The 13,164-nt window shown below is 64.9% G+C and overlaps 1 protein-coding gene across 1 annotated transcript; it reads left to right on the plus strand.

Moving 5' to 3' along the window:
- The first annotated feature begins 6,808 nt into the window (after window positions 1–6,808).
- Window positions 6,809–11,794, plus strand: TUBB1 (tubulin beta 1 class VI). The gene is made up of 4 exons (XM_004620216.2): window positions 6,809–6,891; window positions 10,025–10,133; window positions 10,357–10,467; window positions 10,728–11,794. The coding sequence occupies exons 1-4, from the start codon at window positions 6,835–6,837 to the stop codon at window positions 11,792–11,794; spliced, it is 1,344 nt and encodes a 447-aa protein (XP_004620273.1). The 5' UTR covers window positions 6,809–6,834.
- The last annotated feature ends 1,370 nt before the right edge of the window (window positions 11,795–13,164 follow it).

Below are 13,164 nucleotides of genomic sequence, written 5' to 3' on the forward strand. Positions count from 1 at the left end.
CCCGGCCACTGCCAGGGGCACAGATGCCCGCGGCCTTCCGGGCCCCGCTGGACCCCGTGTCTTGGGACACGCCCTGGCCCAGCCCTTTGAACCCCTCTCCCCAGGCGGCCCCCCACCCCCGCCGCCCCGGAGGAGGAGGGCAGGATTCTTCTAGAAAATGCCACCACCGCGCAATCCCGGCTGCTTCCTCTTCCCCAGGCGAGCAGCTTCCTGCTGACCCAGCCGCTGCCTGGCCAGCCCCAGGCCACAGGGACGCAGGGAGCCCTGTCCCCCACCAGCCCCCTCCCCGGCCCGCCTGGGACCCAGGCTCCCCCACCTGCAGAGGCTGCCTGCCTTTCCAGGGGTCCCAGAGGGTGCTGTGGGCGACCCCCAGAGTCAGCCCGCTTCCGGGGCCATCCGGGACCTAGCGCCCGCGGCGGCTCCCAGTTAGGGGCTGTGGCCCCCAGACCCCCCTGAGATGACACTCAGCCGGGGTGGGGGGTGGCTGGGCTGAGCACCACGGGCCGCGGGCAGCGTGTCCGAGAGCTGGTAACCCGCCCGTGCTCAGAGCTGGCTTTGGGGAAGGGGCTAGAGGCGAAAGTCGGCGCCCAGACGGGCCCACGCCCGGCTGAGGGGACCCAGGCCCTCGGCTGGGCCGACGTGGCTGGGAGGGACGGGCGCCGGGCACTGGGAACCTGGGCGCCTCATGTCCACCTCGACACCTGCTGGACCCTTAAGGGCTGGAGGGGGTCCCCGGGGCTAGCCAGGAGGTGGCAGAGCCGGGGCAGGGGCCTGCAGGCACAGCCCGGAAGTGTCCCAGCCCAAGGCCACCCCAGGGAGGACAGCCAGGCCTGGGGGTCAAGGACACTCGGACACAGTCTCCCGACTCGGACCAGCGGCTGGAGCAGGACGGAGCAGGAATTCAGACGGCGGGGCCGCGGCTTGGCAGGCCCGAGAGGGAAGGGCATGAGTCGGGCACTGCCTCGCACGTGGGTCCAATCACTGAGCCGGGAGTAGGCCCCGAGCAGTGCCACGCGTGACCCAAACACCATGCAAACTAGTAATAATGAAAAAACAGCCGGAAGTGAGACAGCAATCTCTTGTTGGCTCACAAAAATCTGTTTGTTTTGGGGCCACACCCTGTCGTGCTCAGTGCTCACTTCTGGCTCTGTTCGGGGCTGACTCCCGGCTCTGTGCTCAGGGCTGATTCCCAGCTCTGTGTTCGGGGCTGACTCCCGGCTCTGTGCTCAGGGCTGATTCCCAGCTCTGTGTTCGGGGCTGACTCCCGGCTCTGTGCTCAGGGCTGATTCTCATTTCTGTGCTCAGGGCTCACTCCTGGCTCTGTGCTCAGGGCTCTCTCCCGACTCTGTGCTCGGGGCTCACTCCTGGCTCTGTGCTTGGGGCTGACTCCCGGCTCTCTGCTCAGGGCTGATTCCCAGCTCTGTGCTCAGGGCTCACTCCTGGCAGTGCTCAGGGGACTATATGGGATGCCGGGAACTGAACCTGGGTCTGCAGTGTGCAAGGCAAAAGCCTGACCCACTGTCCTATCTCTCAGGCCCACGCGGCTGTATTTTGGGCCTGAGGCGGAGCCGGGGGTCTGCCTTCCCTTCTGAGCCAACGTGGGCCCCCCCGGGGGTGGGACAGCAGGCGGGCAGGTTTCCAGCAAAGGGTCCCGAACATTCTGCCCGGGCACAGACTTCGGGCCACAGCTGGAAGAGGGAAGGCCAGACACGCCCAACACAGGCCCAGCGCCCCCCCCCCGCCCCCCGTCCCCCCAGGGGACTCTTCAGAGAGTTGCAATGCCGGCTCGTCCATGACTCAGTCTCCCCCATGGGCCCTGCCGGCTGCAGCGCTGCCTTGTGTCCCGAGGTGGGCTCTGGGATGCGGCTGGCTGGTGTTGGGAGGCTCTGAGCCCCACTGGGGTCCCCGCAGCTCGCCTTCATCCTGTCTTCTCTTGTGAGGCCACACCCGGCAGTGCTCAGGGGTCACTCCTGGCTCTGCACTCAGGGTCCACTTCTGGCAGAACCTGGGGGGCCCTAGGGGATGCCGAGGATCAAACCTGGGTCAGCCACGTGCAGGACATGCGCCCTCCCTGCGGTATGTCTCTCCAGCCCGACGCGTTCTGTGTTCCCCGGATCGTAGAGGGTCTGACCTGCACAGCTGGCCGCGGGGGTGCTGGCCGGGTGGGCGGGCAGCTGGAAGTCTCTTAGCCCTTTCAGTGAAGCCCACGACGTGTGGCCCCGAAAAGAGGCCGTTCGTGTCTGCAAGCAGGCCGGCGTGGCGCCAGAGGGGAGGCTCGGGGGCCACAGGGTGCCGAGCTCTGGAGGCCCCGAGTTCCGTGGGAGGTGCCCCTTGGTCCCTGGGTGCTGCTGGCTGTGGCGCTGGGGGGCCGTGGGGGTGCAGGCAGAGGGTCGTGCGGGCGCCTCGCGCGGTGGCCCGGCCCCGTGGGACCCCCAGCCCCTGCCCCGCGGAGCCCAGGAGCAGAGCCCAAGGGCCGAGCCCTGCTGGACACCCCAGGGCCGGTTTCCCATGGGACATGCCACCCCCCGCCTGTCGGAATGCCCCCTCCCCCGCTGACGGCCCAGGCGCTTCCCAGAGCAGCTGGGCGGGAGGGTGCGGCTGACCTGCCTGGACCGTCCCTGCTGTCCTCCTGGGCCACCAGCATCCAGAAGACCCTTCCGGCACCCCCTGGCTGGCCTCGGCCTCGGTCTACTCCTGGCTCTCTTGGGCACCAGCCAACACCACCCACCTGGGTGCGGGCTGCGGGACCCCTGACCTCCAGGGCCGTCCACACAACGCCCGGGGGTCTGTCTGTCTGTCCAGCCGCCCGGCCCTCGGCTGCCATCCACTGCCGTTGGGAGTGGGCTCCTCCCTGGGAAAGCTGTCTGGGCACCGGGGGCGGGGGCACGTGCGCTCCAGCAAGGGGCCACATCCGAAGGAAGGGCCACACGCTGGACATGCTGGAGTGTCCCTGGGGCCTCGGTCAGAGCCTTGGCTCAGCCCACCCACGAGCGTCCGGGGGAGTCACAGCCGGGGACGGGCGCCCTGCACGGAGGCCACTGAGGGGGAGCGAGGGTCGAGAGCGGCTGGGAGGTTTGACCCGGGGCCCCGTAGAGCGGGCTGGGTCCGGGGTGACACCTGGGCAGCCGGCGAGTGTGCGGGCCCTCAAGACCACGTGCACGAGGCACCGGGCGCCGGGCAGGAGCCGCCCCCTCGGCTCTGCCCCCAGGGCTACTCTGTTCCCACGGGTGTCCACCCACTCTCCGGGGCAGCCCCTGGGCCCCTGCAGGCTCTCCCAGCGAGACCCCTGTAGACTGGTGCACGGGGGAGGCCAAGCCCGGATGGAGGGTCTGCTTGGGTTGGGGCACTGCGGGGGGCGCGGAGCTGGCAGAGGGGGCCAGGCAGGACGCAGTCGGCCAGAGGGGAGTGGCGTGCTGGGCCCCGAGCCCCAGGCCCAGGAAGCCCCTCACACGGCCTGCAGGACGAGATGTGCAGCAGCCCCGGCTTTGGAGGCCGGCGTGGCTGAGGCTGAGGCCCGTGGGAGTCGCGGGGATGGGCAGGGCTCTGGCCATGGGCACCGCTGCCCCGCCCCCACCAGTGTCTGTTGATAGACGTCGCTTTCCAGAGCGGCACGCTGCGCCCAGGCTGGCTGTGGGGGTCTGTGTGCGTTGGCCCGGCCCAGGCGCCGACCCGCTGGCCTTATCACTGCTCTGCCTGGGACCCGCTGGCAGAGGCGCATGGGTGAGGCGGCAGCTTCTGGGAAGAGAAGTTCCTGAGGCCGATCCCCTGCACGGGAAGTGCAGGGTTGCGGGCGTGCACACCTGTGTACGAGTATGTGTGTGTGTGCTTTTGTGAGTGCATACATGTGCACATGCATGTGCACATGTATGTGTACAAGTGTGTTTGTGTGTGCAGGCAGGCATATGAGCAGTGTGTGTGCACAAGTGTGCATGTAGAGGTATGCACACACGTGTGTGCATGTGTGTGCATGCATGTGTGCCCATATAGATGTATGTGGTTTATGTACATTTATGTGCAGGTATTCATGTATGCATGTACATGTGTGTGCATGCAGACGTGTTCAGGTATTTGTACATGTGTGTACATGCACATGTGTGTATATAGATGTGTACAGGTATATGTATGTGTGTGCAGGTATTCATGCATGTGCATGTACATGTCTGTGCATAGACATGAGTAGGTACATGTACATGTGTGTGCAGGTATTCATGTGTGTACACGTACATGTCTGTGCAAGTGTACATAGTGTGTGTGCACACGTGTTGCATCCTGTGAGTCACAGATGCCAGCACAGGTCACTGATGACCCAAAGGGGCAGGTCCAGGCTCCCTCCTGGGCCCGGGGCTGTCAGGCCTTGGGGAGCAGCCAGGGGCAGGCGGTGGCCCGAAGCCCCCGTGTGGCAGGGGGTCGCCCCGCTTCACGACAGAGGCCAGGTCCTCCTGCTCCCGTTCCTCCGGCAGGCACTCGCCTGTGCTTCTAGAACATTCTTGGGCGGCAAGAGCTGCGCATGGAGGCTGATAAGAGAGTGGCGCTGCACCGCCCAGGGCCCAAGCCCCCTGCGGCCCCTGGGCGCTGGGCTCTCAGCGGACACTCCCGGGGCCCCACAGGCTGGACTCCACGCTTCTGGGGCTCTTCACCACGCAGGCCCCGGCTGGGGGGGGGGTGGATGAAATCAAGGGCCCGGGTGGGGGCCCCACATTCCCCTGATGAGACGCGTGTGCCCCAAGCAGGCGGGGCCCTCTGCCCGCGGCCCCGGGGGAAGTCTGGCGGCCGGCGATTGGGGCTCTCGGGGACACTGGCTCCTTATCCTCACGCCGCCTTCCGAGAATAAACCCGCGTGTCATCCAGGAAAGGCCCGTCACCGCCACTTCCCGGGGGGCCTGGGCCGAGCCCCTCTGGGGCGCCCGGTCTGTCTCCCGGGCCGCGCCTCCTCGCTCTCAGCCCCCACGGTGACGGGGCCCGAGACAGACCTTCCCTCTGCACACAGAGGCACGGGGCCCCGGGAGAGCCGTGCCGGAGACCCCGACATCTCGCTGTCCCAGACTCCGGACGTCCAGAGGAGATCGGGTTCCATCCCCAGCTCCCCAGGGTCCCTGAGCCCTGCCAGATGTGATCCCTGAGCACTGAGCGAGGAGCAAACCCTGGGAACCACAGGTGTGGCCCCCAAACCAAAAATAAAGAAAATAAACAGTAACAGGAGCAGAGTCTGGTGCACCCCAGGCTCCGTGTGCTGGTCTGAGCCAGCTGGGGGGACCCAGGAGCGCACGGTGCGGGGCTGAATCCCCTACATGGGCTGAGTCCGTCTACACAGGCTGATTTCACCTACACAGTGCAGGGTGGAGTCCGTCTATACTGTGCAGGGCTGAATCCATCTACACAGGCTGGCTGAATCCACCTACACTGTGTGGGGCTGAGTCCATCTATACCGTGTGGGGCGGAGTCCGTCTACACCGTGCGGGGCTGAATCCATCTACACAGGCTGAATCCAACTACACCGTACAGGGCTGAATCCATCTACACTGTGCGGGGCTGAGTTCCTACTTCTCAGTGTTGGTGGGTTCCACCTGCCACTCCAGGCTGCAACCTTGGGGAGAAAGTTCCGGTCAGGGAGGGGCATCCCCCTGCAGCCCGCCCAGCCCGCCCTGGCCGCTACAGAGCGTGGACAGAGCCCCTGGTGGTTCGAGGATCAGAGCCCCCGGGGCCTCCCCCTTTGCCAACTGCCCATTTAACAGGAGGATGTTTTAGGCACCCAGCCCGTCTGGGACGCGGGCCGCCTCGCGCCCTAAGCCAACGGAGAGGGCCGTGGGGGACGTGCCCTGGGCAGGACGAGGCGGGGCCAGCCCACTGCTCTGGTGGGGTCGGCCGGGACAGCAAGGGGCAAGAAAGCAGGAACAGGAAAATGCCCCGTGCCCGGCCAGGGCTGCTCTGGGCCACACAGGCGCCTGTGAGCCGCTCCTGCCCACAGCCACGGGGCACCTTCTGTCCCCCCGCAGCCAGGGGCCACCAGAGGACCCCCTTGGCCCCCGCACCCACGGCTGCACTTGTGAAGAAATAATGCACTTGTGCATTATTGGCTTTGAGAAGCCGGGTTTGCTAAACCTGCTGCTCAGGGTGGCCCAGTGGGGGGTGCAGACCACACCTGCCCGGGGGCTCTGTGGGGCAGGCACGGGGGCCCCTGGGGAGCAGTGAGCCCACAACCCTGCCAGGATGTGCAGACACGGTGCCCAAAGACGGGACGCCCCGTCCTGCGACTAGTCGACACTGAAGGAACCTCAGAAAAGAAAAGCACGGGGCTGGAGCGATAGCACAGCGGGGAGGGCGTTTGCCTTGCCGAGGCTGACCCGGGTTCGATCCCCAGCATCTCATAGGGTCCCCTGAGCACCCCCAGGAGTAATTCCTGAGTGCAGAGCCAGGAGTCACCCCTGAGCATCGCCGGGTGTGACCCAAAAAGCAAAAAAAAAAAAAAAGAAAGAAAGAAAAGAAAAGAAAAAATAAACACGGGGGTGTCCCTTAGATCAGCACCGGGCCACCCAGGGCCACCTCTCGGGGCAGGGGGGCTCGTGCTGTGCCCCCTGCTGCACGTGGGGTCTCTGTTCCCCGGCAGGCCCCACCCTGGCGAAGCATCTGGGCGTTCCCAGGGCAGGAAGTGAGCGGCAGATCGGCAACGGGAGAGGAAAGCCCCTTGCCGGGCGATAGGCGGGGGTGGGGTGGTGGGGGGGGCAGGCGGGGCGGGGCGCACCCTGGTCAGGGGACTCTCGGCGAGCTCAGGGCTCACAGAGCGAGGACAGTCGTGCCGAGAGGACCCCGGGGCCTTGGGCTTGGGCGAAGGCGAGGATGCGGGAAATCGTCCACATCCAGATTGGCCAGTGCGGGAACCAGATCGGAGCCAAGGTGAGCAAGCGGGCGGCCGTGATCCCGAGCGAGCCCACAGCAAAGGCCTCGACGGGCCCCGGCGTCGGGGCGCAGCCGGCCTCGAGATCTCAGTTCCCGGCTGAACCCGGGGTTTTCCGAGCAGCTGGAGAGACTGGAGTGGCCTGGGGCAGCCCGCAGTTCCCGTGCAATGTGGCCGCAGTTCCCTGCTGAACCCGGGGTTTTCCGAGCAGCTGGAGGGACTGGAGTGGCCTGGGGCAGCCTGCAGTTTCCGCGCAAGGTGGCCGCAGTTCCAGGTGTATAATACACGGCAGCCCGCTCGACCTTTTAATTTGGTTTTTGGTTTTGGGGGCCACGTGAAGACGGGGCTCGAACCCAGACCTCATGCGTGCAGAGCCCGGGCTCCAGACCGGTGAGCTCTCTCCAGCCCCGTCATCCTCACTTTGACCGTCTTGGCTTTTTGTTTCATATATTTGTTTTGTTGTGGCCACACCGGGCAGTGCTCAGGGCCGCAGCCTGCTCTGTGCTCAGGGGTCACTCCTGGCGGCCTCGGGGGACACGCTTCTACTCTCTCGATAGTTGACCTTCCCTAACTAAACGCAGTCGCCTGTCCCTAACCAGTTTCTCTCCAGCTGTTTGCGAAGACCTTTTTTCCTTTTAGATGTTAGGCAACACCCAGCTGTGCTCAGGGCTTACTCCTGACCCAGTGCTCAGGGGTCATTTCTTGTGGGGCTCGTGGGACCATGGGGATGCCAAGAATCCAACCCAGGCTGGCCCCGTGCAAGGCCACTCATTGTACTCTCTGGCCCCTGCTGGGAAATATTTTCTCCCCATCACCAAGGACCCCTCTGCAACCCCAGGTTGCTTATAATGTAAAACTACAAAGACCTACAGTTCTTTTTGGTAAGCAAGCATTTGTTTCATTTGTTCTTTTTGGGTCACACCCAGCGATGCTCAGGGGTTCCTCCTGGCTCTGCACTCAGGAATTACCCCTGGCGGTGCTTGGGGGACCCTATGGGATGCCGGGGATTGAACTCGGGTCGGCCGTGTGCAAAGCGAATGCCCTCCCCGCTGTGCTATGGCTCAGGCCCGCAAGAGAGAATTCAAGCGGTGACCCTAAGACGGTGCGCAGACAGGGGCAGGAGTGACTAGACACCCCCTCGGGGAGAAGGCATCTCCCCTCCCCTCCTGCGTCTCTGCTAAGCACTGGTACCATCAACAAATGTGTGCAAGCAGGAGCCAGGGCCCCAGTTCCAGCCCTGGTGAGTGGTGGCAATTCCCAACTACAGCTTCCAGAATGTTCTCTTTGCTATTTGGAAACTGCTTGCACTAGTGCAAAACACTTTAAATCTATGGTCTTGGGGCTGGAGAGGTCATACAGAGGTGAAGGCACTTGTGGTCGACCCTGGTTTGATCTCCAGACTACCTTGATCGGAGCCAGGAGTGTTCCTGAGCACAGAGCCAAGAGTATTCCCTGAGCACAGAGCCAGGAGAGAGCATTGAGCCAGGAGTGTTCCCTGAACACAGAGCCAGGAGAGAGCACTGAGCACAGAGCCAGCAGTGTTCCCTGAGCACTATGGGTGTGGCCCAACCCCCCATTTTCTGAGGGGCTCAAGGAAGTGGCTCCGGGGTCAAGGCCGTACCTTGCACACACACACACACCTGGGTGTAATCTGGGCACATCTGTGGATTTTCACAATTACAAATGTGTGAGCACACTTGTGGATTTTTGCGGTTGTGGGGCGCTCGGTGGCCGGTGTGCAGGGAGCCCAGAGTCCCGCCCTCCGTCCTCTCTCCTTCCCGGTCCCTGTGGCCACCGCCCGCAGCGGCGTGTCGGGGAGAGGCCTGGCGGGGCGGGGAGGGCAGGACAGCGTGTGCGGAGCGTGTCGGTCCCCCGCTGCAGATAAGGCCTTTCTGACCAGACGCAGACGCAGCTGAGCCCGGGCTCGAGATAGCGGGAGGGAGGCAGGGAGGCCCGCTCGGTGTCACCGCAGCCTCCTGCCAGGGGACTCCCAGGGCCCGGGAACTCGAGGGCACACTTCATGTATGGGGTCACCGTACTTCGTGCGTTGGTTGATTCTCACCCCTGCCACCAGAGCTGGTGACTAAGGACAACTGGGGGGCCCGTTGATGAGGCCGGGCGGGGCTGACACGCAAGCTGTGAGAGAGGGCAAGAAAAAGCTCTCCGGCATTTTATCTGCTCATCCGGGGGCCGTGCCCTGCAGTGCTCAGGGGCTGCTCCTGGCACTGCCTGGGGGCCCGAATGGGGTGCATGGGTGGGGTCTGGGTCGGCCGTGTGTGGGGCCAGCTGGACTGCCCGGCCCCCAGGAGGCCTCTCTGAACACCGGCCAATGGCAGCGAAGGGGCTGTCCCCCCCACTCCCGCGGCCAGAGTCTGCGCAGGCCGGCGTCACGGGGCCTGCACACGGGCCGTGGAGCACGATGTGCTTCGGGCGTGAGGACAGCAGTGCCGCAGCCTGGGCCGGGCACTCTCTGACCATCCGGAATGCTCACGGCCACCGGAGAAGGGCCAGGGCGAGGGGACAGCAGGGAGGGCAGCCTGGGTCTGATCCCCGGCGTCCCGGCGGGTCCCCTGAGTGCCCCCAGGAGTCCTGAGAGCACTGCAGGGGCAGGAGGAAGCCCGGAGCATCACCGGGGGTGGCCCCAAACCGGGAGACCCTGCGGGGAAGGCCTCGGAACGAGCTTCTCAGGAAACGGCAGGAAGACTACGGAGCCCCGGGGGAAACAGATGAGACCCGAGGGGAGGCCCGCCTCCTTCCCCGCCCGGACCCCGCCTTGGCCAGCGCAGACCCCGCCCGTGCCGAGCAGCCCCGGGATTCCCAAGCAGGAGCTCAACTTCAGCTTGGGGGCCACACCCGGCGATGCTCAGGGGCGACTCCTGGGCTCGGTGCTCAGGAGTCTCTCTTGGCAGTGCTCCCGTGTGGGATGCTGGGGATCGCACCCGGGTGGGCTGCATGAGAGGCGAACTCTCTAGCCCCCCAGCCCAAGTTTGGGAGGAGCGAGACCCCTTCAGCCTCCTGACTTGTGCACGTTTTGTGGAAGGGGCCTGGCCGGGGCGGCCTCGGGGGCCGGGGGTCTCAGGAGGGCTGGGGAGCGGCGGACGCCGGGTCCCACCTGCTGTGCGTCTCTCGCAGTTCTGGGAGGTGATCGGCGAGGAGCATGGCATCGACCCTCTGGGGAGCTACGTCGGGGACTGCGCCCTGCAGCTGGAGCGCATCAGCGTGTACTACAACGAGGCGCACGGTAGGGGGCGCCCCGGAGCACGGGGGCAGGAGCGGGCACCCCCGCGTGTGCGCGGGGCCGGCGGGGTGGGGGGGGCCCTGACCCAAGAAAACCAGACTCACTTCCCGTGGGAAACCAGGCCTGCCCTGGGCACGCCGCCCCCCGCCGCGGACTGGCCCCCCAGGGCCCGCTTGGGACCCCCCCCCCCCCATGAGCAGGCTCCGACCTCTCCCTCTGCCCCCAGGCCGGAAGTATGTGCCCCGAGCCGTGCTGGTGGACCTGGAGCCCGGGACCATGGACAGCATCCGGTCCAGCAAGCTGGGTGCCCTCTTCCAGCCTGACAGCTTTGTCCACGGTAGGTTTTGCGTTTTTTATTTTTCTGGAAGGTTCCACCCGTCAGAGAAGGCTGCCTGCGAGCGGGGCCCGGGTCCCTTTCTGGGCCACACCCAGCGGGGCTCGGGGCCAGGTGCTCAGGGTTCACCGTGGGCAGGGCCCAGGGATTGAACCCAGGCCAGCTGCGCGCAGGGCCTGTGTCCAAGCGCCCGGTCCCCTGCGCGGGCCTCGGCCGTGATCTTCCCAGGTGGGGTGACCTACTCCCGCCTCCTCCCGCCCCAGGTAACTCTGGAGCCGGCAACAACTGGGCCAAGGGCCACTACACGGAGGGCGCAGAGCTGGTGGACAGTGTGCTGGACGTGGTGCGGCGGGAGGCGGAGGCCTGCGACTGCCTGCAGGGCTTCCAGGCCGTGCACTCACTGGGCGGGGGCACGGGCTCGGGCCTGGGCACGCTGCTCATGAGCAAGGTCCGCGAGGAGTACCCCGACCGCATCCTCAACGCCTTCAGCGTCATGCCCTCGCCCAAGGTGTCGGACACGGTGGTGGAGCCCTACAACGCCGTGCTGTCCGTGCACCAGCTCATCGAGAACGCCGACGCCTGCTTCTGCATCGACAACGAGGCGCTCTACGACATCTGCTTCCGCACGCTCAAGCTCAGCACGCCCGCCTACGGCGACCTCAACCACCTGGTGTCGCTCACCATGAGCGGCGTCACCACCTCCCTGCGCTTCCCCGGCCAGCTCAACGCCGACCTGCGCAAGCTGGCCGTGAACATGGTGCCCTTCCCGCGCCTGCACTTCTTCATGCCCGGCTTCGCGCCGCTCACGGCCCAGGGCAGCCAGCAGTACCGCGCCCTGTCGGTGGCCGAGCTCACCCAGCAGATGTTCGACGCCCGCAATGCCATGGCCGCCTGCGACCCACGCCGCGGCCGCTACCTCACCGTAGCCTGCATCTTCCGCGGCCGCATGTCCATGAAGGAGGTGGACGAGCAGATGCTGAGCGTGCAGAGCCGGAACAGCAGCTGCTTCGTGGAGTGGATCCCCAACAACGTGAAGGTGGCCGTGTGCGACATCCCCCCGCGGGGGCTGGCCATGGCGGCCACCTTCATCGGCAACAGCACGGCCATCCAGGAGCTGTTCTCCCGGGTGTCCGAGCAGTTCTCGGCCATGTTCAAGAGGAAGGCCTTCGTGCACTGGTACACGGGCGAGGGCATGGACGTGGGCGAGTTCGCAGAAGCCGAGGCCAACGTCCATGACCTGGTGTCCGAGTACCAGCAGTTCCAAGACGCCAGAGCCGCAGACGGCCACGGAGAGGCCTTGGGGGAGGCCGAGTTGGAAGCGGCCGAGTGAAGTCCTGGCCGGGTCTGTGGGGGAGGGGGCGGGGGGGGCGGGAGGGGGTCACACACACACACACACACACACACACACACACACACACACACACACACCTCGGAGTTGACTAGCCCTGCGGCACAGCAGAGGGGGTGAGAGTCAGGGCCACGGAGGGCTGGGGGAGCGCCGACGGGGGAGCCTCCGGTGGGCACTCGGCCTCCTCCCCTCCTCCCCACGCGCCCACGCCACTTCCTGGGAAGCACGCGTCGGTGACACTGTCTCTTGGGGACACAGCGGGGGTGAGGATGCCACGACAGCCAGCTGGGCCAGCTCTGGGACTGGCCCGGGGCATCTTGAGGCTGCCCAGTGGGACCCCCTGGGCCTGCGGCCGCCCCAGGGCCAAGGCACAGCGGGCACATGGGCACCCACGTAAGCGTCACGTGGCAGATGAGCGGGAGGCTGGCACCGAGGAGGGTGTGGGCCTGCGCAGTCCCAGGTGGGTGAACGGGGCCAGGCAGTGGGGAGGAGGAGTCTGAGTCTGAGGCCCTGAGTCTGAGGCCCAGCAAGCCCCCTTAAGAACCTCCATCCCTGCCCTCAGCTGGGGAAGCCGCGTGCGCCCGCACGCAGTATGCCCTGCCAGTTCCTTATTGCTGTCCGGTTCTGGGGACTCATGAATGACCATCGCTGGCTTTCCCTTGTGAAAGGCTATTTTTTTTTTTTCAGTTATTCTTTAGTAAAATTTTATTTTATTTTTTTTTTAAATTTATTTATTTTTAATTAGAGAATCACCGTGAGGGTACAGTTACAGATTTATACACTTTTGTGCTTATACTTCCCTCATACAAAGTTTGGGAACCCATCCCTTCACCAGTGCCCATTCTCCACCACCCGTAAACCCAGTGTCCCTCCCACCCTCCCCAATCCCATCTCCCCCCCACCCCACCCTGCCACTGTGGCAAGGCATTCCCTTCTGTTTTCTCTCTCTAATTAGCTGTTGTGGTTTGCAATAAAGGTGTTGAGTGGCCGCTGTGCTCAGTCTCTAGCCCTCATTCAGCCCGCAACTCCCTTCCCCCACATGGCCTTCGACTACAATGTAGTTGGTGATTGCTTCTCTGAGTTGACCTTTCCCCGGAACGTGAGGCCAGCCTCGAAGCCATGGAGTCAACCTCCTGGTACTTATTTCTACAGTTCTTGGGTGTTAGTCTCCCACTCTGTTATTCTATATACCATAGATGAGTGCAATCTTTCTATGTCTGTCTCTCTCGTGAAAGGCTATTTTGAAATACCCTTTTCACTTCCACTCAGTAATCACCTGGGAGCAGGTGCCAGCGTGTGCAGGAGCTGGCCCGTGCCCTTCCTGGCACGGAGGACGTCCTCTCATTGGGGCG

The sequence above is a fragment of the Sorex araneus genome, chromosome 5, assembly GCF_027595985.1.
Source record: "Sorex araneus isolate mSorAra2 chromosome 5, mSorAra2.pri, whole genome shotgun sequence".
NCBI classification, from domain to species: Eukaryota; Metazoa; Chordata; class Mammalia; order Eulipotyphla; family Soricidae; genus Sorex; species Sorex araneus.